Genomic DNA, 23,626 nt, shown 5'->3' with positions numbered 1-23,626 from the left:
AGCTTTGTTGTTGGCTCTAAGACGACAGTGGAAATCCCACCTCTGGAACATCACCAAAACCTAAGCTGTGTTTCCTTTAGAGCATGTGCTGCTGAAGGACATAACGTTGTTGGCAGAAGTCATTTAATATTCTTTCCACTAATTTAAACATGTTTTATGTCACTTGAGGAATCTCATTTAGCTCTTTCAACAGAAAGAGTTACAAAATGGAGAAAAGGGTTTTGCAAGTCCGGGAGGGTGTGCTTACACTAACTGATGTGATGTGACCCCCTTTTGCAGCAATAACTTCAACTAAATGTTTCCAGTAACTGTTTATCAGTCCTGCACATCAGCTCCGAGGGATTTTAGCGCATTCCTCCGTACAGAACAGTTTCGGCTCAGGGATGTTCGTTGGTTCCTCGCATGAAATGTCTGTTTCATACTTGTACGAACGTGTGTTTGTCAAGATCAGTTCTTCTCTTGAAACAGGACAGGATCCATTAGACTCACACCTGAGTGTCTACACCTGACTCTCATTTCCAATAATCTTAGAGACTTACAAAGTATTGCCCAACACAAATATTTCAGACTGGCTCATTTCATTAGATGAATAAATACGTCACATATTTCATGTTATAATGTAAAAATAAAGACATTTCTAATAAATTAAAGCACCACTGTACATAAGACACGGTTTCTGGATGTATTTGTTTTTGCTGTAGGTGTAATCTAGACGATAGCCTGGCGACTAAGTGGGTCTAAATAGCTTGACGGCTTCTGTAAATGACAGTAAATTAATAAACCGGGTCCTGAAATGTCAAGACATCCCTCAAGATACCGTGTTAATATTCTCGAGCTTGTAGACAAGTGGCAGCTGTAATGGAAATCCTTCATGTCATTTACCAGCAGTGACAGATACTCGAGCTCTAATCAGACAGGTTGGAAGGACCAGGCTGGTCATGTCCACCAGTACCACACCAAGTCAAATACGAACAGTATTTCAGACGTGTGTGTGCTTTTTATGACAATGACCTCGTCTGGTGATAAACAATAACTTTCCTCGCCGGGGAGAGAAGGAACATGTTTTATAAGTTCTTAGGAAAATATGCTAAAATATACCTTAAAAAATAAAGTACAGTGGACTAGTGAGTATATATTGATCTAACAAATGCATATTTAGGTTAATACACTCACACTTCAGTTGAAACAACTTAATAATTTAAGTATTTTTAGGTGAAATATAACATTTGTATTCTTAACAATAGAAACTCATTTATTTAGGTTGAACCAACTACTTCCAGTTATATTCACTTTTTTCAGCATTCGCATTTTGTGTCGATTAGCTGCGATTACCTGGTGTTTCAATCAGTCCCTCCACAGTAAAATGTGCTCAACTAAGGCATTGAATGGACATGTAATGGATTTTTATTGACACTAACACACTGTGGAAAGATCACTCCCTCCCTCTCTTTTTGGTAGCTGCACCATAGATTGTTTAAAGTGCGAGTTCAATAGAAAGGTCAATGCTCTTTGTTTTTCAACCTTGTTGGGTTGATCAGGCGCTGGGTCTGGACCTGGCTAATACTTTAGTTTTCTAGATTAGGCACAGTTCAGTTTATTGTTGTCTCACACTGGTGTAGCAATGTAATTGTTTCCTTAGTTGCTGCTGTGCTCGATTGAGGTTTTAGAATCTACTTTGGGTGTTTTAGAACTGCATGAGAAGAGCAATAGAAAAGGAACCATCAGTTTTGGTTGTAAGACCATGAAGTGTTGCTGAGCCTGCTGTATATTTATCTATACTGACTCTGACATAGCATCATGGGCAGACTGAAGAACAAAATTACAGATGCTATCTGATATAAAGGGTCGTGTGTTTGTGTATGAAATGTTTCTATATGACTGAGCAAACACTGAAGTGCAGCAGTACACATCTCCTTTAAGACATTAACAATCAAACAGGTGTCTCTGTCCCATTGGGGGGAAAAGATACCAAGTTGTACAATACTCATGAGACTTTGACAGATTCTGAAATTGGACTCTAATTGTTAAGAGTGACTGCCAAAAAATAAATAAAACTAAACCAGTGACCCCCTCTTAAACATAAAGACAAAATGATTTGAAAGTGGTTAGGGTATATGTGAACATACATTAACACTGACATATCATCACTTTAAGAGCTGATATATCCAGTTATGTAACTGTTCATGTTAAGGAACATTAGCATTCATTTGGAGCAGTGTGTGTTTACACCTGATAACTTTAAGTCCAGTACTAACTCTCTTTTAGCTCTGGGTTTGGTCTCTAACAATATAAATATATAATTCTCTGTAGGTTCATCACATTGCTGTGTTCGATTGATACTAGAACCAACATTGCTACAGCCTTCTTTGCTGGAACAACCTTTATGCAATGCAAGGTCCAGTATACCTCACAGCTGATTCCTCCCAGTGCAATTAGGGAACTGCTCATATAACGTAAACACACTGTAAAACAGCCAAAAGGTTGTGAACAGAGTTTTGTCATGTTGACATTTACAGCAGACGGGTGTAATCTGTATCTGTGCCTGCGATCATCCATCCATAAACCTGGAGAGCAGAGCAGAGCAGCTGTTCAGCGCCGCCGTGGCAACAGCATCACCTCTTTCCCTGCCTGCTGAAGCTGTTATAAAACCTACCAGCATCTCCTACTTCTCTCTTCCTCTGTTGTTTTTTCTGAACCAACCTTTCCACTGAGAACAAGTGAGATTTGATGTGAACAGAGATTTTTGGTTTTACAGCCACATAAAACTAGGAAAACGTGACTAAATTGAAAACCACAGGAGTGATCCTTTACTACATGCACAGATGGATTACTGGATGGTCTGCTGGCTACATGCTGGGGGGGGGGGGTCTGCTTACAACACAAGAAAGTCCACAGTGACCACAATGGGACAGAAATGACCAATTAGAGACATTTACATTTAGTCTTTGGGCAGATGCTTTTATCCAAGGCGACTTACAAGTGGGGGGTCTTGCCTGGGGACCACTGCCACCCACATGGAGGGCGACCAGCCACCATCCAGACAAAAAGAGTTTTTAGATAATGATGATAATTAAAATAATATTAACCATAATTATCATGAATGTTTTAGTAATTAAAAAAATACATGTATATAATGCTATACTGTGTTGTCTACAGCCCCCTCGTCACCCTTCCCTCCCCCTTGCATCATCATCATCATCATCATCATCACCATAACACGGAAGCAGTAGACAGAGGGGTGCAGGAGAGGCGCAGACACGGGGAGGGAAGTTAAACCAGGTGAAAACGGGGTCGGCGACACCGAGAGAAAGAAACAGGCGCACAGGGGTTAAAGTACAAAGGTAAACAGAGACACAGAGCGAGCATCATGGCGCTGATCCCCTCGCAGGTTCTCCGGGTGGCCATCCTGCTGTCTTACTTCTCCATACTGTGCCACTACAAAGCCTTAGACATGCCGGCACATCAGACCTACGGGGGCAGCTGGAAGTTTCTGACCTTCATAGACCTGGTGAGATTTACATCTCCTTTTATTCTGGCCCCAAACAGCCGGGCAGTTAGAGAGACTCGCTGCTCGCTGCGCTGCAGGAGCTGCAGAGTCGCTGCTGCGCGTTATGATCAGGTTTCAGCGCTCGTTCAGCTTGTGCCACCCCCCCCCCTCTGCCTTCTTTGTTCGGGTGTTACAGGCATGGTTAGCGGGGAACAGGCGGATGAATTATAATAATTCACACTAAACAGTGACGAGAGTCGTTTGTGGAGCTTCCACCGTGGTTGAATGCTGCGTTCACTGCGCAGCGCCGGAGCTGGAACAGGTGTTGTGGATCAGACTGCACGACTGTCGCCATTGCTCCCTCCCCCGGTCGGGAGCGCGCCGCGCGTGCACTGTTGATAGTAAAAGCTTTGGGTAGTTGGGGACTAAAAAATGTTAATAGGAAACAGGAAACGGAAAGGTTCATTTTTAAAATGTTTATTTTACAGGATAGCTTTTAAAAAATATTGTTTATTAATATAAAAACAGTTTGGTCATAATGATAATAAATAACGTTGCAAGAAAAAGAGAGTTCCTGGTTTACTTCAAAGTACATAAAAAACTGAGGTACACGTGAACTACAACTCCCAACATAAACAATATTGAAATACTTCCAACTGGAGGTCTTAACATAAATCTATATTGTTGTTACATGATCTGCTAGAATCACGAGTTTAAAGGTGCAGTTTGTAATATTTAGCGACATCTAGTGGTCAGGTGGCAGATTGCAGCCCTCTAAAGTTCTCAAAACCACCCTTTAACTTTCCATGTTGTCGACTGATTACACACTAATTAAAACATTAATACTAGATTCTATTTCAGCAAAAGATCCATCTAAATGTTCCACACTGCAGCTCTATATATATTATTTACAGAAACCCCCCCCCCGCACTTTATGACTTCTATAACTCATACAGTCACCATTAGACCTTTAACAAAACATGAAGCTGCAAATCAGGGTTGAGTTGTGAAACTAATTCTTAATAATTAACCTTTTTCTCTGAACTTTCAAACCTGAAAACTAAAGATATTGTTAACATCACAAGTGAGTGGTGGTGGTTCTATCCAATATAATGGATTCTTAGCCAAATTCAATAAAGGGACATTACACTAAAATAATCAACAACTGGAACTCACACTCACACACACACACACACACACCTCTGCCATTCATTCCAAACAATGTACACATTGACAAACAGGCAGCTCTGTTAGAGACCAGTGAGTCACCAGTCATTTACCAACATTTAGCAATAACCAGTTTAGACAAATAGAAGGGTACCATGTGTCTCTACTGACTAACACTTTTTGTTTCTTTTGATTTCTGTTTACATTCACATTTAGTTATTTGGCAGACGCTTTTATCCAAAGAGGCTTACAAGTGAGGAACAAAGCAAATATCTCAACCAAGGAGACAAACTTTAAAGTAAAGTGGAGCCGTTTCAGTTTCGTGGGGTATAAGTGCTATATACACACACATATATATATATATATATATATGCACATAAATAGAAATATACAGAGAGAGAGGGAGAAAGATTCAGGTGCAGAGAAGGGTTCTGTTTTCAGCAGGTTTTTGACAATTGAGAGTGAGGCAGCTGATGTTGTTCCACCATCGTGGAACCACGGAGCTGAAAGTTTAGCCTGGGATCTTCTGAGGTGAAGTGAGGTAAACAACAAGACGTTGTTTGTTGGCAAAGTGCAGTGGACGAGAGGGACTGTAGACCTGGATGAGGGAGTTCAGGTAGGCCGGTGCTGTTGAGTTGACCACTTTGTAGATAAGGGTCAGGGCTTTGAACCTGATACAGGAAGCCAGTGCAGAGATCTGAACAGTGGTGTAACGTGTCCTTTTTGGCTGATCAAAAATGAGAGGTGCTGCAACTGTCGTTACAGTTGTCAACACAGACACTAAAATCAGGTTTATGTTGTCACGGTGAAGGAAGGGGGGATTGGGCTGAACTGAGAAACACTGACTAATTCAGAGCAGTTTTTAGTGCACACTGAATTTTGGTGGTTGTGGGGATCAGAACCTGTTTAGACTCTCAGATGATGGGGATCAAGTGCTGGTTCACCGAGTTGGCTGATGGATTCCTGGAGGTTATGAGACAGGTGAAGGTTAGGGGAAGAGAAGCATGCTGAAAACAAACAAATGTGTGTATGGCATAGAAAGCAATGAGGCGGAAGTCCGTACTGGTGTGTGTGTGTGTGTGTGTGTGTGTGTGTGTGAGTGAAGTAGCTGTGTCATATTTTCCACATTAGACCTCTCCTCCTGGTTAAGTGTGCTTTTAATGACCTGTGCACATCAGCAGTTAGGAAACACACACTGTTTACAACATCTGGTTCTTAATTATTGTGTGTTAGAGAAGGGGCATGTGAACAGTGTGTTGTCACTGCTCAGAGCCACATCGCTAGCTGAATTCTCATAGAAACCCATTATTTATGTAGCACACAAGCTACATTAGAAGAAGCCTATTTACTTCAAATTTCAGTTTTATGGACACAGACTCACAGAAAGGGGGAACCAGCACCACACACCAAGCACACAATGAACTGTAAACATCCTAATTAAGACAATAGGTTGATTTGCATACACAAACACACCCATAAGTGGTGAATTAGCATCTGATAGCTTGTAACGGCCAGCTTCCTGCTCACCCACTGGATGAGACCGGATACTCCCAGAGAGAGAGGGAAATGGGTGTGTGCATCCTCCTCATCTTTATCTAGTAAAGGTCAGATCATCATTGTGCTCATACGTATTGATGGGAGTGTTTCATTACACTGAGATGGAGGTTAAAATACTGAGCTGGTCCCTTGCTGCCGCCACCAAGGTCCACTTAATACCCTGCAGCTCCTTCTGAATCTGATCAAATTCATTCTCCAACCAAAGTATTTATGGTGCTTGTTGATGTAAGCCATGCAAAGCTTGGTAGTATAACAGCATGTTTCGGGAGGAAGAGTTTTTAAAGGTTGCAGACAGTCAGTTTTAGTTGTATTCCCACTCAGTTCTTTGGATTTAATTATAATAGGCACAGCAATAATTAGAGGTACTTTAAGATCGCTGTGTGCAGTTAGAGGTTACTTCCCTGTTTTTCCATTTAATTCTATTATTATTCTTTCAAATAATCTTTTAGCATCCTTTCATATTTTTTTGACTGAAAAAGGAAAACTAACTGGTGCTACTGATAACAGATCACTCATTTCTGCTTTATTGTGGACAAAGTTCATCATATTCAGACATTTACAGCAGCTTCAAATAGAACCGGTGAGGTTACATCTGAACACGGGAAGTCAAGTACAGGATATGTTTGGCATTTAAGTGGTTTAGGTTTGAGAGTACTGTTGCTAGGTGACTGCAGAGAAAATGGTAATTGCTTTGCACCCTTTTAAAGACATGAAATAGTTTTGTGTTTGTAAGATTTCAGTATTAAGTTGTGGGCAATAGAGTGAACCCCAGAAACTATTCACCGAGTGCGGCTGCTGCTTTTGTGCTAAAAGGTTCCAAAAACCTTCTTGAAATCCAGGATATATGAAAAAATTCTGTTACTTCATGTTAATGCATATAATAAAAAGTGAGCAGTAATATGTCACTGTACAAAACAATAATTCTCATTAAATAGACTTAAACCCACCATAAACAAACTCAGGTTAGTTGCAGGCCAGTTGATAAACTTTAAACATTTGACTAAAAATTAGTTGCAGCACATCGTTTACATATTGGACTCTAACTCTCAAGCTAATAGCACCACTCGCCTCTCTGCTGGGAGTTTCCTCTTAGACATAAAGTACGGCACTCTCTCCCACTGGACGGGAAAGTGTAACAATTATAAATGTGTTTTTTATTTAAGACGACCTCTCACTCGTCTTTCTGTGTGAGTCAAGAAAGCATCATTGTCCGCTGTAGCATAAGCTGCAGCAGCTGCTCTGGTGTGCTGTGTTCAGGGACAATACTGACTATAGGTGATGTGTGTTTCAAAAGCTCCTAAAAACCCCAAAAAACAAAACAAAAACAGAGGTATGAACCAAGAAGTGGTTGCGCTCGCCCTTACTAGCATACTTTAGACTTCAATAACAGATGCATAGAGCTCCAGGGAGGGTGGTGTGAAACTCAATATAATAATATTCCTTAAAAGAAGTGCAGTTTGATTCATTCCCTGTATCTTTCAAGTTTAGTTTACAGTAAAAAAGGCTGAAGCTGTAGCTGCTGTAGCTTATATTTATTTAACATTTGATTTGCCCTGATGACTCTTTTCTTACATTCTTATCTGAGATGGAAGTTACTGTAGCATAACCCATCTTTTACTTTAGTATGAAATTACAGTAGGCAAAAGAGTAGCTGTGCATTTTTCCTCCTCCTAACATCTGGTTGATCTCCATCTCTTTGATCCTCTTTGTCTCTTCTTCTCTGAACCCTTCCTCTTTTTCTTTCCTCCCTTTCTTCCTTTGAAAAATATACTGCCTACGTTCTTTTTCTCGCTCCCCCTCTCTCCAACTCTTTGAAGTGTTTGTCATGTGAGAGTGTGGCAGCTGTTAAAGAGCTCGCTGAACTCTCTCTCTGTGTCTCTGCAGGTGATCCAGGCGGTGTTTTTCTGCGTGTGTGTCCTGATCGATGTGTCCAGTCTGCTGACTAAGGGAGGTGCCACCAGGGAGCAGGAACGGCAGCTGAAGAAGCTGATTAGCCTGAGGGACTGGATGATGGCTGTGCTGGCCTTCCCTGTCGGAGCGGTGAGCAGATGGATGCATGCAACCTAGCACTCACACGTGACACACGAGAGCCCGAGGAAGGAGAAGCCTAGTCTGCAGAACCCAAAGTATTAGGTAGTGTAGGTACAGTATAATCCACCCTCTTTTGCTCTACACGGGGGGGGGGTGACAGCAGTTTTACGTGGGCCCCTACCCTAAATTTTACTCTGAGGGATTTCACCTCAAGTCTTATTCTCACACATTTCAGGAATGCAAACTTGTTACCAGTACTCATTTCAGCATTTTCAGGTTGTTGCTAAAGGACAGTGATATTCCAACTGGCCCACAGGAAGACCTCTACAAGCCGGCCAATCAGAGCAGAGCTGCTGCATAAGGCAGGAAAACATGCAAACCCTAAATTAAACATAAAATGGCTACTTTAACAGGCCCCCATTTCTAACAGGCATTATTCCCACTGTTTCAGGTCAAAGATCTGATCATCTGTCACCAATGAATGTCAGTTATGTAAATTGGTGACAGGTTAAAATGAAAATTGCTGTTCCTGTTACATTAATCTGCTCTTTGCAAATGGACAAACAGACTTCAGAGCCTCTGTGTGCTAGTCAAAGATGGTTTAGCCGGAAGATGCATCACACTGACTCCTCTGAGCAGACAGAGTGAACTCAGGCTTACAGCATTGACTGCTGCTACAGTAAACTGCTGCTGTATGTGAATGGAGATTGATATGATGTTGTGGTTTAGCCAGACCCAGTAACTGGTTGATACTAACACAGTCTTGCACCTTAACGCTGGCTGCCACCCACCATGAAACAGAAAAATGAGAATGATACAATTTATTCATCGTTCATTTGCCTTTTCATTATCTATCAAGTTTAATTGTTCTTTTTGTACAGTTATGGATACGCACTCTTGGTGTAATGTCTTTGCCAAGAAGGACACAAAACACACAGTAAACTAATTTAAAGATGCTTTTTGACTGATAAGGCCTCACTTTTTCCAATTACACATCAATGACATGAAAAATAAGTGTTTACTAAGTTGTTCTCTCAGTAACTTGATTCATCTCGAGCTGTGTTAGTGTCTTACGCTATTTCGAAGGTGTCTTGGTGCCATACGCTGCTTATTCTCTCAGTTATTGGGCGAGAAGAATGTCACCTTTTTGGACCTTCACCAGTTCATTCTTTTTTTTTCCCCCCAGTTTATCACATGGTATCGTTAGCTGGAGGCTGTGTCAGAGTTTATTTTAATAACAGCAGTAAACTATTCAACAGCATTTCCGAGTTCTAGAAAAATGAGCCAGAGGGGCTCAACAGTCGTGGGAGAGAAGTTAAAAAATGTTTCTACTATCGGAGGCATAAAGTCAACAGCAAAGTTTAATGTAATATTGCAGACTGAGTGTATATATTTTTAGCCTTTGGTATGGCAGTAACATCAGTTCTAAGATGTTTGTGTACAGTATGCAATTTTAACAAAGGGCTGAATCCTCCTCAAGTTGAACATTATCTAACTAATAATATAACAGTTTGTCTCTGTAACATCATCCAGTACCACAGAGACCAACTCTGAAACTACTTTTTAGTTTTTCATACCTGGCACTAGATTTAAGTTTGTGTGGTGGCAGAAGTATTAATATTTAAGAACTATGTGAGTGTGGCCCTGCAGCAGCTCATATCAGCTGAAGTTTACCACAATCTTGCTGTGAATAAACAGAACAGAGAGAACAGTGTTGAGTCGTCCTCTGTTGCTTCAGACGGCCAGACGGTGACCCCTGTCTGATCCCGCGACTGTTCACACAACGCTGGCAGACTCACCTCGTGTTTCTGACTCTGAGACTCACTAACACACACACATACACACACACACTTTAATTCAAGATTTCACCTGGCAAGGAGCCTTGTAGCTACCACACTAAGGAACCTGTCTGACCACAAGCATATCCCAAGTTTCAACTAACACACACGAATCATGAATATGCATACTGTACACCCACAGTCTCTAATCACACAAAGCTGACAGCTAACTGCCTCAAGCAACCCGAGTGCCAATTAGATCACCGCTACGGTCGAAGCTACAGCAACCATCCTACCCGACACACACACACACACACCTATAGAGGCAGTCAGCTGGCGTGGTGCCGTGTGTGTGAATTAGGCATCGAGTTCAGTTTACACACCGTACAATAGACATGATTATCACCACCACTAATGTCTGGAAACCTAGCCTCACTCATGTGGAAAGAGTGAGTGTGCATACGTGTGAAACTTTGCTAGTGTGTGTTGACTACATGCATGTGAGTGCAGGTGCATATATTACACGTGCACTGGTGTGTGCATGACCATATGGGCATCGACTTTAGTATATGGCAGAGTGGAAATTAGAGGAAGTCTCTTTGTATGTATGTCTTCTACCACCACCGGCCTGTTGAAAGCAGAGAACATGCTGGTCAGGGTACAAATGGGGGGTTCAGATGCCTTGAACTAGAACCCAGATGATGATCAGGTAATTCCATCCCCATCCTGCAGAACATGGTCTGGCCTGGGTCCAGACAGCCGGCTAGAGATACATTAGACTGAGACCTCGTTATCGTACAGCGTGTTCAGGACATGTGGGACTGAATGTGGTCTGCCATCAGGATTTCCTGGGTACACACCACAGGACCCAATAAAAATGTTTTTTTTAACAAGACTGAATGTCCCCTTAGAGTTTCTCAGGCACAGGCCTTAAACGAAAAGATAGGGGACATCTATCAGGACCTGAGATCATTTCCAGTATTACAGTTACTAATAACATACACACAATTTGGAGCACTACAAGCTATTAGGCTCTCAGTGCTTTTAAAACATAGATGACCTACACTCTGTACTGCTCCTGAACGCCTTCTCATAGACCGCTCATGCTAAGCCCTCCATGCAGACAGCCGGTGCGTTTACATGCACTTTAGTAACCAGGTTACAATCGGCTGTTCTCAGGTCTTCTTACAATGAAAAATATCAGATAGCATCAGATTTGTTTGGCATCACGTGGTAGAGAGGGTCACGGTCAGGGGAAGACAGAACCATGAGACCATGAACATCTGGGACGTGGTTGTTCTCAGTTTCAGAACCTTCCAACACACGTGGCAGCCTTTCTAAACCACTGAATCGTCGCCACAGTGTACAAAGATCCGGACACATTATCAGTTAGCATTGTGAATAAAAGCGAAGTAATTCATCTACATTTTGAGAAACTTTACTGTGTGTTTATTTTTTTGATGTCACCAATATCCTGTTGTTGTTGTTGACTAGCAGAGCAGACATTGATAAGACATCTTTTATAATGTTGCTGTGTTACTGTTTGAATGTGTTGTGTGAAAACTTGTTAAATGTATGTTTTCTTCTTCTGCTCTGTCTTCTTTAAGTTTGTGGTCTTTACGTTCTGGACTCTCTACCTGTACGACAGAGACCTGGTCTACCCCAGACTACTGGACAACTTTATTCCTCAGTGGCTCAACCACGGCATGGTAAGTTGATTGTTCTGGTTCACCCATTACTGTTAGAAACTGGTCTGTGTAAAAGTGTATTTGTGCAACAGTGATTCATGTTGCAAGCCTGAATATCAAGTTGTTGATTCACCAGTCTATGTTCCACATCTTACTGGCCTGGAATGTGGAGTCACAAGTAGGAATAGACAGCGGACACAATAATATTTAACTGACATTTAACCAGGAAGGTTCCTTGTTGTTCACAAAAATCCTGAGATCAGAAGTACGGTGTAAAGTTGATAAACTAATATTTGGCAGTATATGATTACAAAGAAAAAAAAAGTGTATGATTTTTAGAACAGGCGAAGAGACCCACACTGAATTATTGTGGGGAAATTATACAAGAGTTCTGCAGAACCATAACTTTCCCACACCCAAAAGCTCACTACCATGACGGACATGTTACCAGAAATTAGGTTTAAATCAATTCCAGATGTGACTGGAAACCAAATAATGAAAGACAAGTGCTTTTTATGACACGTCAATACTACACTTTCTCACTCAACCAGCATTTAATAAACACTAGAATATGTTTTAGCCATGATATGGAGTATTTGCTAGTAAGGTCTCGGGATCAGGTGCAGGACTCAGCATTTTACGGTCTGTGCCCTGCAGCGTTGGAACATGTCAGGACTTGGCCTGCTGTCGGAGCACTAAACAGTTTGATTGATTTGTGGATTCTACATGACAGGACATGAAAATCGAGCCTCACTTGGATCGTTACTCACATCAGTAGATCATAAACTCCATAAAACACTTGATAAATCTTATCAATGGTCAAAGTTGGTGCTTGGTGAACCTCTGAATTTGCATCGAGCTATTGGCAGGTCGTTGGCTTTGATTTGCCGTCAAAAGGAAGCAGGTTTAATCTCATGTTTAGATAGCGACTAACACACTGTGCAACATGTCGCCTGACTGATAACACCATCAGCTGTGTGTTCCAATCAGCCAGTCAGATAGTCTGACATTTTTCCAGCACTCTGTCTGCAACATGCAAAACCGTCTCATCAGACTTCCTTCTGTCAGAACACAGTGCGGTGTGAGGTGACGTGTGTGAAAAAGATCATTCCCATAACACTACTTTGAAACTGAGAGACAAAGACGGAGCGTGTGTTTGGTGTCTACTCCAGGAGGTGATGTAATAGCTGAGCGGTTGCTATGGCGCTGTTGCCAAGGACCAAAACAACCAGAACATCACCAACAGCAGTTTGTGTGTGTGTAAATGCCTTTGTGCAACATTGAGCGCGCAGGTCCAGCGGTTGTAAATATTTTGCGGTATTCCATGGTATCGCTGTTGTTTGCTTACACTGGCTGCCTCGACAACAGTGTTGCCATTCCCATTGGAGAAGGGAGGAGTCGGATGATGTAGAGCGAGTAAGAGGAAAAGACACAGTATTTTAACAATGTGTCCAGGAGTGCTGCCAATAAAGTAATTGGAAATGAACAAGTGGAAGATTAAACACAGACTTCTTATTGATCCAATATATATTTGTTCACCGATACTTGCTCTCGACATGATTACTTCACACAAATAAAAGTGCAGAAAATTTAAGAACTGTCAATGTTTTAGTTACTGGGTTCGAGGCCCTACTACAGTTAGGTCCATAAATATTTGGACAGAGATGCTATTTGCATAAATGCAAAAGCAGCAGGTATTAGCAACATATGTTAGATTCAGAAAGCTAATGGCAGTCTCTTTTCTTTTAACAATAAAATGTGTTTATTTAGCATGAGGGTCCAGTACAGTTCAGAAAAAAAATATGTCAGCCCCCACTGATGAATATAAGCCAAAACCATCTCCTCGAGCAGATCCAGCACACGCAGGTTTCACTTTGTTAAAAAAGCTCAGCTGCTGAGGATCAGCTGTTTGTTCACATCTGGTGAATCATTGTCAGGTTTTTTTCATGCACTCGAAAAAAACTATTCACATTTAACATTTCATTTAACCTTCATCGCTGCTGTACTCTGCATACGGTATCAGTATGTGAGTTTTTGTTTAATGTGAATGACTGGGTGCGCAAGTCTTTACCTGGAAAAGATGGCACCAGGATGCACTAAGTGAGTCCGATCCATGGAGGCCTCACGTCTCAACTTACAAGCCGATGCTGCCGATGTCTTAGAATGAGATACCAGAGGACACCTTCAGAGGCCTTGTGGAGTTCACACCTTGATGGGTCAAAGCTGTTTTGGAGTTAGAGAGCGACAATATTAGGCAGATGCACAACTGAGTATGGATTGCTGATGTGGCTGATATTGCTGAATTGTTCAGTAGAACTGAAAGTGAACTTTTGTTGATTTGGAAAAAGCTGATGATTTTAATGTTGTGGCAGCATAGATGATTGTAAGCTTTAAGACTTGTTTAGTTTAAAATGCAACATCAGTACCAGCGGCCTGCCTCTCTTTGCCACACACTGACACTAAGTTGAATTAATGCACAGTGTTGGTGTGTTTGATGGAAAGTTGAACACGAATGTTCCGCTAGGACACGATAAGCTCCTTAAGTTAGAAAACTGTGGCGAATAATGTCAACAGGAGACTTTATTTCATTTCCAGAGTTCAAGTGGAGTTCAGTTGGAAAACCTTTAGTGGTGCAGGAGCACAGAGCTTAGCAGAGCTCTGCATCAGCTGCTGCACTTTAACCTCTGCCAATGGATTCACCTTTATATATTTTTTTATGTTGTGAAGCCAGGTAGCTTTTTCTAAATCAACAAAAGTTCACTTTCAGTTCTATTGAACAGTTTAACAATTTTCTTAACAGATAGACACATCAACAATCAATTATCAGTTCACAATTCATAGATATGCAGTGTTCTTTTTACACAGTAAAAACATTTAATCACTGACATGACTGATATTCACCACAAAATAAGTAAATCAGGAATTTACCAGAATAAATGTACACTACTTGAATTAGAAATTGAACACCAACAAGAAGTGACTTCATTCCATCCCTGTCTTTGCTATTAAACGATTGTCCAGACGAGTATTAACACAGCAAACAACAATCACAGCTGCAGACGTCATTGGAGATCATGTTGGAAATACAGTATATATCAATCTAACAAACTCTAAGCCATTTTCCCTCTATGCAGATTGTCCCAGTCTCTAGACTTTAGACTGGTTGTACTCGCTACGTGTCTTTGGGACGACACAACATGGGTGAAGATGATGCGCAATTACTGTGGCACCAACTCAAACTAGTAAATTGTTCAACATTTACACACACTAGTTCAATGAATCTTCTCTCAGAGTGGGGGATGTTGTCCTAATGCAACACTTATGTCTGTTAAATGTGGGTTTACTTGCATGATGGGCTTTGGCTGATGTTTTCTAGATTTCAGGTGTTTCTTTAAATGTGGACATACAGTGGCAAGAAAAATATCAAAGTCTTCAGAAAGGTTTTGCATTGTAAATATGACTTGGAGGTTGTCAAGAAAGATGAGATGATGAGATATAAAGGTGGCATAAACAAAAAACCAAACAAACTTTGTGAGGTTTAAAATTTCTTTCACCAGCTATTTGCCTTCATTTGATTTTGGAGTAGAACCCAGCACTCGCAGGCCACATCCCCTGCATGTAAAACAGAGTAAATCTATTTCTGATGCATCAGTTTCAGTGGCTCCTCAACTATGGAAGATGTTTGACCCTGTGGACTTGCCCTCAGCCATGTGATCCTACCCTCAGCTGGGTATCTCTGTGTAAAATGGTTTGTCCCGTTTTTAGCCCCAGACCACAGGATTGAACCACCGCTGTTTGCAGAAAAAGGGGGGTTTTCCACAGAGGCAGAAAGCTGGCTGCTTGAGTAAAACCACAGACCTTGGGGGGGAAGACGGGGAGAGAAAGAGAGACAGACAGAGACAGGGCACGAACGAGAGAGTCCTAGAAACGAAAATAGAGAGAGAGAGAGAGAGAGCGGACAACGAGAATAAAGGGAGTATTATTTACGAGTGTTGAGTCCTCTCAACAGAGACTAAACTTAAACACAACCAGGAGACTGGAATTCCATTGAGGGACTCGGGGTAAAAGTGCAGCGTCAGGACGTGTGTGTGTGTGTGTGTGTACAGTATAATGATGGGAGGGAAACCTAGAATTTAAGACCCCAGGAGAAAAAGCTGTTCTATTCTGATGTTGTGTCTCTTGTTAGTCTGCACATTCTTGGCATCGTCTGTCTGACCTTTCCAGATCCTCAGAAACCGATTAGTCAAAGTTGGGCTGCGACACAATGGTCGCCTCCTTTGGTGAATCGTGTACAAAGACTCAGTCAGGAGTTAGATTTTACTGTGAAATCCACTTTGAACTTTGGAGAATAGAGAAGTTAGCAGTCCCTGGATGGTTTGAAATTGGAATCCAGTGTTCCCTTGCATATATACATTTTTATTTAACCAGATAAAACCTGTTAAAATCGAGATCTCTTCTACAAGACGTCAGCAGCACACGTCGCAAAGAATGAATACAATTTTAAATATATTTATATTGTTTTCTAGGTAAATAAGACATCAGGTGGACATGTTCGCTATAACAGTGGTTTTGTGTAGCTGGGGTCAAAACACCAGGAAGACTAAACAGAGTGTTATAGTGTCCTAGAAACACGATCACTACATTAGTTCTTGATAATACACCGAACAAAGCAGCCATGTTTACAGGCACCTAGGCCACAACAAGCTAGCAGCATGTTAGCAGCATGCCATGCTAAGCTATGCTAACTGTACCACCAAACATTTCAAACAAACCAGCTCAACTTCATCTGCTTCTTCGTTGAAGGAACCATTACCTTCTTCATCTTGATAATCCATTAATCAAACCAGCCAAACTTCACCTGCTACCTCATGTTAGCAGCTCAGCCAAACACCAAACATTTCCATGTCACTAACAAGTCCGTCTTCATCTCAACAGAAGTCTTCTTCAGTCCACTGGACCTGTTCAGCACTCACCTGTCTTCACTCCGGTCGCACACATTTCTTCTTTTCTACAACCATTCGTGAGAGAAAGCCGCCCTGTGAGCCATGTTTGTTTTTTTGTTTGTTTCTCACCTGCTTCAGGTTTTTATATCCAACCTCATTAACAGTAGAAAACACACTCTGCTGGGTTTTAGCTTTTGAACCACACGTCTCCTTTTACTGCCATCTCTGCACAGTATTACCTTTAGCTACCTACTTAAAGAAGATTCATTTCTGACTTTTTCACCCTCACAAACAAATCTTATAGTCTTATACACCTAAATATATTTATGAAGAGATGTTAAAGTGCGACAGGTGATGTTTGAACTGTGTAAAGATCATTTCTTTGTCCAGTGGGAGACAAACCAACTCCAACCAAACATGTTTAGTGCTGCACCCGTGTGAAGACCCACTGCAGCCGTCAGCATCACACCAAACAGTTTCCATCATTTCTAACACACAATCTGGGAATAATTAGCAGATGGAAGATTCCAGTTGTTGTTTTTATAACCTAACCAACAGGGCCAATCAACGCGACTGCCAGAGATATGAGCTCAGCTGTCTGACTTTGTGTTTCTGTAGTTGAGAGGACACATCATTTATCCTTTAGCCTATTTACCCTAACCAAAACCTGATTCTAACATGAACTCTTAAGACTAGTTTTAACGCTCAAGGAAGAAACCTCCAGCAGAACCAGGCTCAAGTTAGTCGGCCATCTGCCTCGACCGGTTGGAGTGCGGGAAACAATAAAGAATAAAACGATAAAAAACTAAATGTACAAGAACTACCACATCAGTCCGTTGGAAACCAGTTCTAGAGGATAGATGGAGGAAACTCAGTCACATTCATCACATGTCATCACATCGATGGTATCAAACTAAAACTCATGTGCAGCTGTGCAGCTGAGTGCAAACGAGGTAACAAGTCTCAGCTCTGCTGTCGTGTGTGTGTTGGTTTGTGTGTGTTTTGTATGTGAGTGTCCCCTAGTGGACAAAGAGAGTAGTTCACAGTAACATCTGTATACATCTGGACCTATAGAGAAAACTGCTTTTGGTCCATTTAATTCTGGATAATTGAACACGTGATGAAGTTATTCACATGTTAAAAATATTTTTTGTGTGTGTGTGTGTGTGTGTGTGTGTGTGTGTGTGTGTGTGTGTGTGTGTGTGTGTGTGGGCTGTGTTAGTGTGTTAAACTGTTGACTGATGGTGAGTCACGGTGAGGCTGATTAAACACAAGTCTCACGTGTGTTTGCATCAAACAGCTTCACAGAAAATAGCAGCACATGCCATAAACTCCATTAACTGTGTTTGTGGTTTTAGATGGTTTACAATGGTTTATAAATACACAAACACATCCTATATACAGAAATGAATTAAATATTAAAAAAGTGTTCATGTTTCAATCTTTCTTTTCAATTAGCTGTTTAGTTTGTTCAGTACATAGAAGGCATTGTGACTATAATAGTTCTAACATGAAAACACAAATGTGTTTATCCAAAAAAGTCAGTCTCAGTATCTCATTAAAAAAAAAAAAACATTAAAAACTACGTTATGTACCAAAAGCGTCAATAAATCCTGTTTAAACAGAATATTTCAACAATACTAATGTAATATTACAATTAAAGTTCATAGAAAGTATTGACTTAGAATCAACAACTGGCACCATCATGGACCTTCACGGGCCATTGGTGATATATACAGTATATATGTGAAGGTGGGATGATTGGGTGGAGATTATGACCTGTCTGAAACTAAATTGCACCGACATGAGGTCTTATTGGAATAATCATTTGGCTTTGAGTGCGTGTGCAAGCGTTCTTCTTGTCTGTAGTATTACTGTTTGCCACCAGATGGCCGGCTCTGAAAAAAACTTAGGAAATCCATCAAAAAGGTGCCAGCGTCTGTCATCAAACGGCATATAGCAATGTTCATATGTTAGTGCGTGTAAATCTTTGTAGACAGTTTAATTTATGACACCGAGGCTATAAAAGAGGTCTGATTAGCTGTCAAAATGGATATAATAATAGATCTGAATAAATCTAGTAATAGATATAAACTGAAAATCCAGAATCACCAAAGAAAGTGTGGGATTACTGAATGTTTGTTCTTGTCAACCACCCTCCCCTTTGCCCTGTATCTGTCTTTCTCTCAGCACACCACTGTTCTTCCCTTCATCATCATTGAGATGCGGACCACCCACCATCGGTATCCCAGCAGGTCGTGTGGTTTGGCAGCAGTGTGCTGTTTCGGCATAGGATACATCCTCTGGTACCAAAACTTTATATGTCTGCATACATCCTTCATGCAGATTAAGATATATATTTACTTAATCCCTTAGAAGATAGTTTTAGTTTAGGTTTGCTTAGTTCAGGTGTAGCTCAGTTAAGTCAGTTAAGTGCAAAATGTATTTATGTGACTCATTTATACTTCAGGGTGTTTTTAGGTTAAATTATTATATTGGATTTAGTTTAAGCAGTTTACCAAACACTAGTCTGAATCCATTGTAACTTTAAATTCCTCTGGCCCAGGACGTGTTGGGTGCACCACGTGACAGGTGTGTGGGTGTACCCGGTGCTGGAGCGCATCGCTCCTCTGGCTCGAGTCGTCTTCTTCAGTGCGATGACGGTGGTGATTTGTGTCTTCTACGTTCTCGGAGAAATCCTCAACAGCTACATATGGGACCAACACACAGGTATGAAAGCATCTAGGCAAGAAGATTCCATATCCAACTGTAGAAGTCATTCAGATAAAATACCTGGAAAAACACCTGAAAAATAGTGAGAGCTGATTTCTGAACTTATATTTTTGCAGTCAGATTTTATGTTGGTCACACGTCTACAAAGTTTAAATCCCTTCTCAGGCGGTTAACACGCTTTTCTCACATTTGTTTGTGAGTCAATGAGACGAAGAGAAGCAGATGAGGCATCTGCCGAGCAGCCGCCTCCCTCTTTCCCAGTCACATGCTCTCACACACACAAACACTCGCACACTTTGCGCTCCTCCGTCCATCTGCTCGGCCGGCCGACACGTAGCAGAGATGTGACTCCAGAAGACATTCTTTAGTTCCATTCTTTATATATCAAACACCTTCACAGTCGGCTGGTGTTACAAACGTCATCCTAACTTTGCTTCTTCATGTTTGTTTCTTGCAGAAAAGGTCAAAGGTGAGTGAACATCTCTCCGCTGTGTGGGAGATTGAAATCGGTCTTGGTCGGACAAAAGAGGACGAGTAGTGCCCCGCCCTCGCAGGACAACACAAGAAAGGAAAACAAGTGTCCTCTCCTGGAATGGAAAAGACCATAAACTGTATTCAAAACAATAATCATAGAAAAAAACAAAAAACCTCGTCAGTTAAATGTAAAAACAGAAGAGAATGGTAAATGAAGACCAATCAAAACTCATCTTTGCCTTTCATTTTTTGCATTTTATTGTTTTTCTGGCAAAAGCAAAGCTGAGAGAAGTGGACAAATACACACACACACACACACACACACACACACACACACACACAGGAACAGAAGCACACAAACAGTATTTACTACTCTACTTATCAAAGCTACTGTAAAACTACTGAACATCAATAACGTGTTGAACATCATTATTAATCAACGTAAGAGTCACTACATGTGTGGAAGAAACTAGATGTTGATACAAAATCAATAAAGTTTAACTGGAAAATATTTCCTGTCAGTCGGTCCAGTTTAAAGTCATGTCTGTTCACGCTGTAGTGGGTGATTCTGACGTGATGCTCTAACCTGCCTGAGCTCACATGACTGCACAGTTTGAGAAGGTAAACTAACAGCGGAGCAGCTGACAGACGCTCTGACGCCTGTTACTTTAAAGGGAAACAACACAACTGATCAAATTTAGCTGGTTTTGTCAGTTTGGATTTAAAAGTGTCTGACAAAGCTCCTCACATCCAGAAATCTACCGTCTGGTACATGATCAGTGTGAGAGGACAAAGAGAAACAAAAAAAAAACATGCATCTTATTCTGAAAGTGGAACTGAGAAAAAACACAGTGCGTGCAAAGAAATTAGCAGAAGTAAAGAATGAAACAGCTGCTGAGATACCAAAGATAAAACTGACGGTAGGGAGGACGTGACGACTGACGTGGACTGAAGTTAAAATGAACCATAAGTTAAGATGCACTGAACGGTTCCTACACAATAGATTTAAGATACTGCACGATGGACAAGTACAATAAGGCAAGAAACAGAAACTGAGCTGGTGGTGTGTGTCTCAGTCCTCCCACAGCGCTTCTCTTGGTTTCTTTTTTAGTCTCTAAGGGTTAACAGTGGAACCACAAGATGTCAATGCAACACTTCCTGTCAACACGAGGCCGGCTTCCCAGCGTCCGCGTCTTCCTCGTACTGAAACAGACGCCCCTCCACTCTCAGCGCCGCTGTTGTTCTCTCACCTTGGCACAAGATAACATCTCATGTTCCACTGCTTTTTTTATAAAGTGTTCGACAGTGTGTGTGTGTGTGTGACTCCTGCTCCTGTCTCACTGTCAGTTTGGAAAGGAGAGTTTGACACAACCCGCTGTGTTCATTAGCTCCTAACACTCTGCAGCGTGTGTGTGTGTGTGTGTGTGTGTGTGTGTGTGTGTGTGTGTGTGCGTGCCATCTCTTCATTAACACGTCAGCTTCTCCTCTCTGAGGTGACACATTAAAACATTCAGGAATATTCTGTGCTGCATGAATTAGCATAGATTAACATGCAAACGAGCGGAGAGGAGCTGGACGCACGTGTTGCAGAGACAGAAAGAAAAAGAGCACGTTTCTCTTGAAGCGCAGACCACAAACATTTCGCTGTGTGAGCTCTAATTCCAGCAGGCTACGAAAATAGAGAGAACTTTACTCGTCAAATATCGAGTTCAAAAGCTGCTGGACACTTGGCTGTAAATGTTCTGGCAAGTTCAACGCTCACAGAAGCAGCTGCACAGAAAAACTCCACGTGTAACTACTAACACACTTTAACGAAGGATCCAGAACAGTGTGAAGAACAGAGGCTGGAGGCAGACTGGAAACGAGGAGGAGAACGTGTAGGACGGAAGGAAGGAAGGAAGGAAGGAAGGAAGGAACAACAAGATAGAAAGAAAGAAACAACAGCAGCAGGAAGGAAGAGTCAAAACAGGAAGGATGAGAAGAGGGGGGGACGACGATGTAAAAGAATAACACGATCAAAATGAAACGTGTCAAAGGAGAAAGAAAGATGGAAGGAGGAAGGAAGGAAAGAAGCAGGAAGGAAGTGTGGGAGGAAGGAAGGAAGTCGTCTGCTGAGGAAGGAAGTAAAAAAGGAAGAGGAAAGAAAGGAAGTGGTGAAAAGCAAAACGAACGCTTAAAATGAAGTCGACGTGTGAAAGAGAAGAAGAAGAAGAAGAAGAAGAAGTGCAGCAGATGATTAAACATCTCTCAGCGTCGGTGGAGGAATAAAAAAAACACAGCAGGACGTCTGAAACACACTCAGCACACTTTCATCAACAGCAGCACACACTCTTTCTCTCACACACACACACACACACACACACACACTTCTTTCAACTCCTCCCAGCTGCAGATGCTGCGAACACACATACACACACACACACACACACCACCACCACCACCACAGTATGTGTGAATGTCTGAGAGGAAGTGAAAGGACAGACACTGAATTCAGTGAGTCTGTGTGTGTGTGTGTGTGTTTGTGTGTGTTTGTGTGTGTGTGTTTGTGTGTTTATGTGTGTGTGTTATATGAGCAGCTAAGAAGGTCACTCCTGCAGAGAGGCGCTGTCACACACACACACACACTTCCTCACTGTTTCTCACACGTTCTATCTCGTTCTGAGAAAAATCTCACAGGAAGTAGTGGGTTTTAGATCAACATCTGAAGAACGTGTGCGGTTAAGAGCAGCAAAAATCAACATGGCCGACACAAAATCCACTGAAACGTTCACCAACACAAACAACAACCTTTGCTTTTCAAATGGATGCACCTGTTGGATCGTTTTGAACGGCAGCATCACATGCTCGTCTCTGAGCAGATACAAGCGTTGAAAGAAAAGAAAAGAAAAGGCCTGTATATATTGGAGAGACAGTGTTTATCAGTTGAATGTGACGGTTTCATTTCTCCTGTGTAAAAGTTCAGCATGATAACAGGAAGTTATTTGACCTGCAGCTCACCCTGCTGACAGACAGATGGAAAAGCAACTCACAGTAACGGCTTGTTTTTCCAGATCATTTCATAGAAACGTTCCTCATAACTTCCTAAAAATTAACTTATTGTTAATTAGTTTCTGTGATAGAAATTGATGGGAGAGATGGAAACGCTGTAAACTGCTGCAGTTACTAAGTTATTCAAGTTTTTTAAAACTATGAAAACTATGTTGTAGATACTGTAAGTGACCAATAGTTCATGGAAATGCTAAATTAACCGTTTTTATTGATGCGACTGAAAATGCTCCACGCTGACTCACATTTCAGTGGTTTTATTGTTATGGCTGGTCAGTGTGTTAGTGAGTACTGCTGCTGAGTCGGAGGTTTTAAAGCTCAAACTTTTTATTTCTGGTTCACTGTCACTAAAACTGCTAGACTTCGATTTGTATTTGGTATTTATGCACAATCAAATGCACTTCACTTCTATGTAGCTTAAAGTTCAATGATGTTCAACCTTCAATAAGTGGATCTGTGATATTCATAGTGATCATTTATTTGAACCTTTCTTTGAAACTCTCTCTCTCTCACTCTGGATTTTGACTGTTGCTGATAATAAACAGCTAAATACCAGTTAACCTCTAGAACTGTTTGTGTAAAGTCTCCAGGAAGTGATGTTGAAACGATGCACGGCAAAGTGTATACTTATAACATAAGTGTCTCCAACTTATGTTTGAGGAAGTCTGCATACAACACACACCCAATAAAGATTTATAACATTATTTATTGAAATACAAAAAT

At 41.3% G+C, this 23,626-nt stretch overlaps 1 protein-coding gene across 1 annotated transcript; it reads left to right on the top strand.

The window, feature by feature from the left end:
• Positions 1 to 3,209: 3,209 nt before the first annotated feature.
• On the top strand, positions 3,210 to 20,369 carry aig1 (androgen-induced 1 (H. sapiens)). Its single transcript, XM_026342122.1, has 6 exons — positions 3,210 to 3,508; positions 8,096 to 8,251; positions 11,628 to 11,729; positions 18,842 to 18,957; positions 19,218 to 19,381; positions 19,842 to 20,369. Exons 1-6 carry the CDS (start codon positions 3,368 to 3,370, stop codon positions 19,859 to 19,861), a joined length of 699 nt encoding a protein of 232 aa, XP_026197907.1. The 5' UTR covers positions 3,210 to 3,367; the 3' UTR covers positions 19,862 to 20,369.
• The last annotated feature ends 3,257 nt before the right edge of the window (positions 20,370 to 23,626 follow it).

The sequence above is a fragment of the Anabas testudineus genome, chromosome 24, assembly GCF_900324465.2.
Source record: "Anabas testudineus chromosome 24, fAnaTes1.2, whole genome shotgun sequence".
NCBI lineage: Eukaryota > Metazoa > Chordata > Actinopteri > Anabantiformes > Anabantidae > Anabas > Anabas testudineus.
This window is presented reverse-complemented; position numbering and strand designations above follow the sequence as displayed.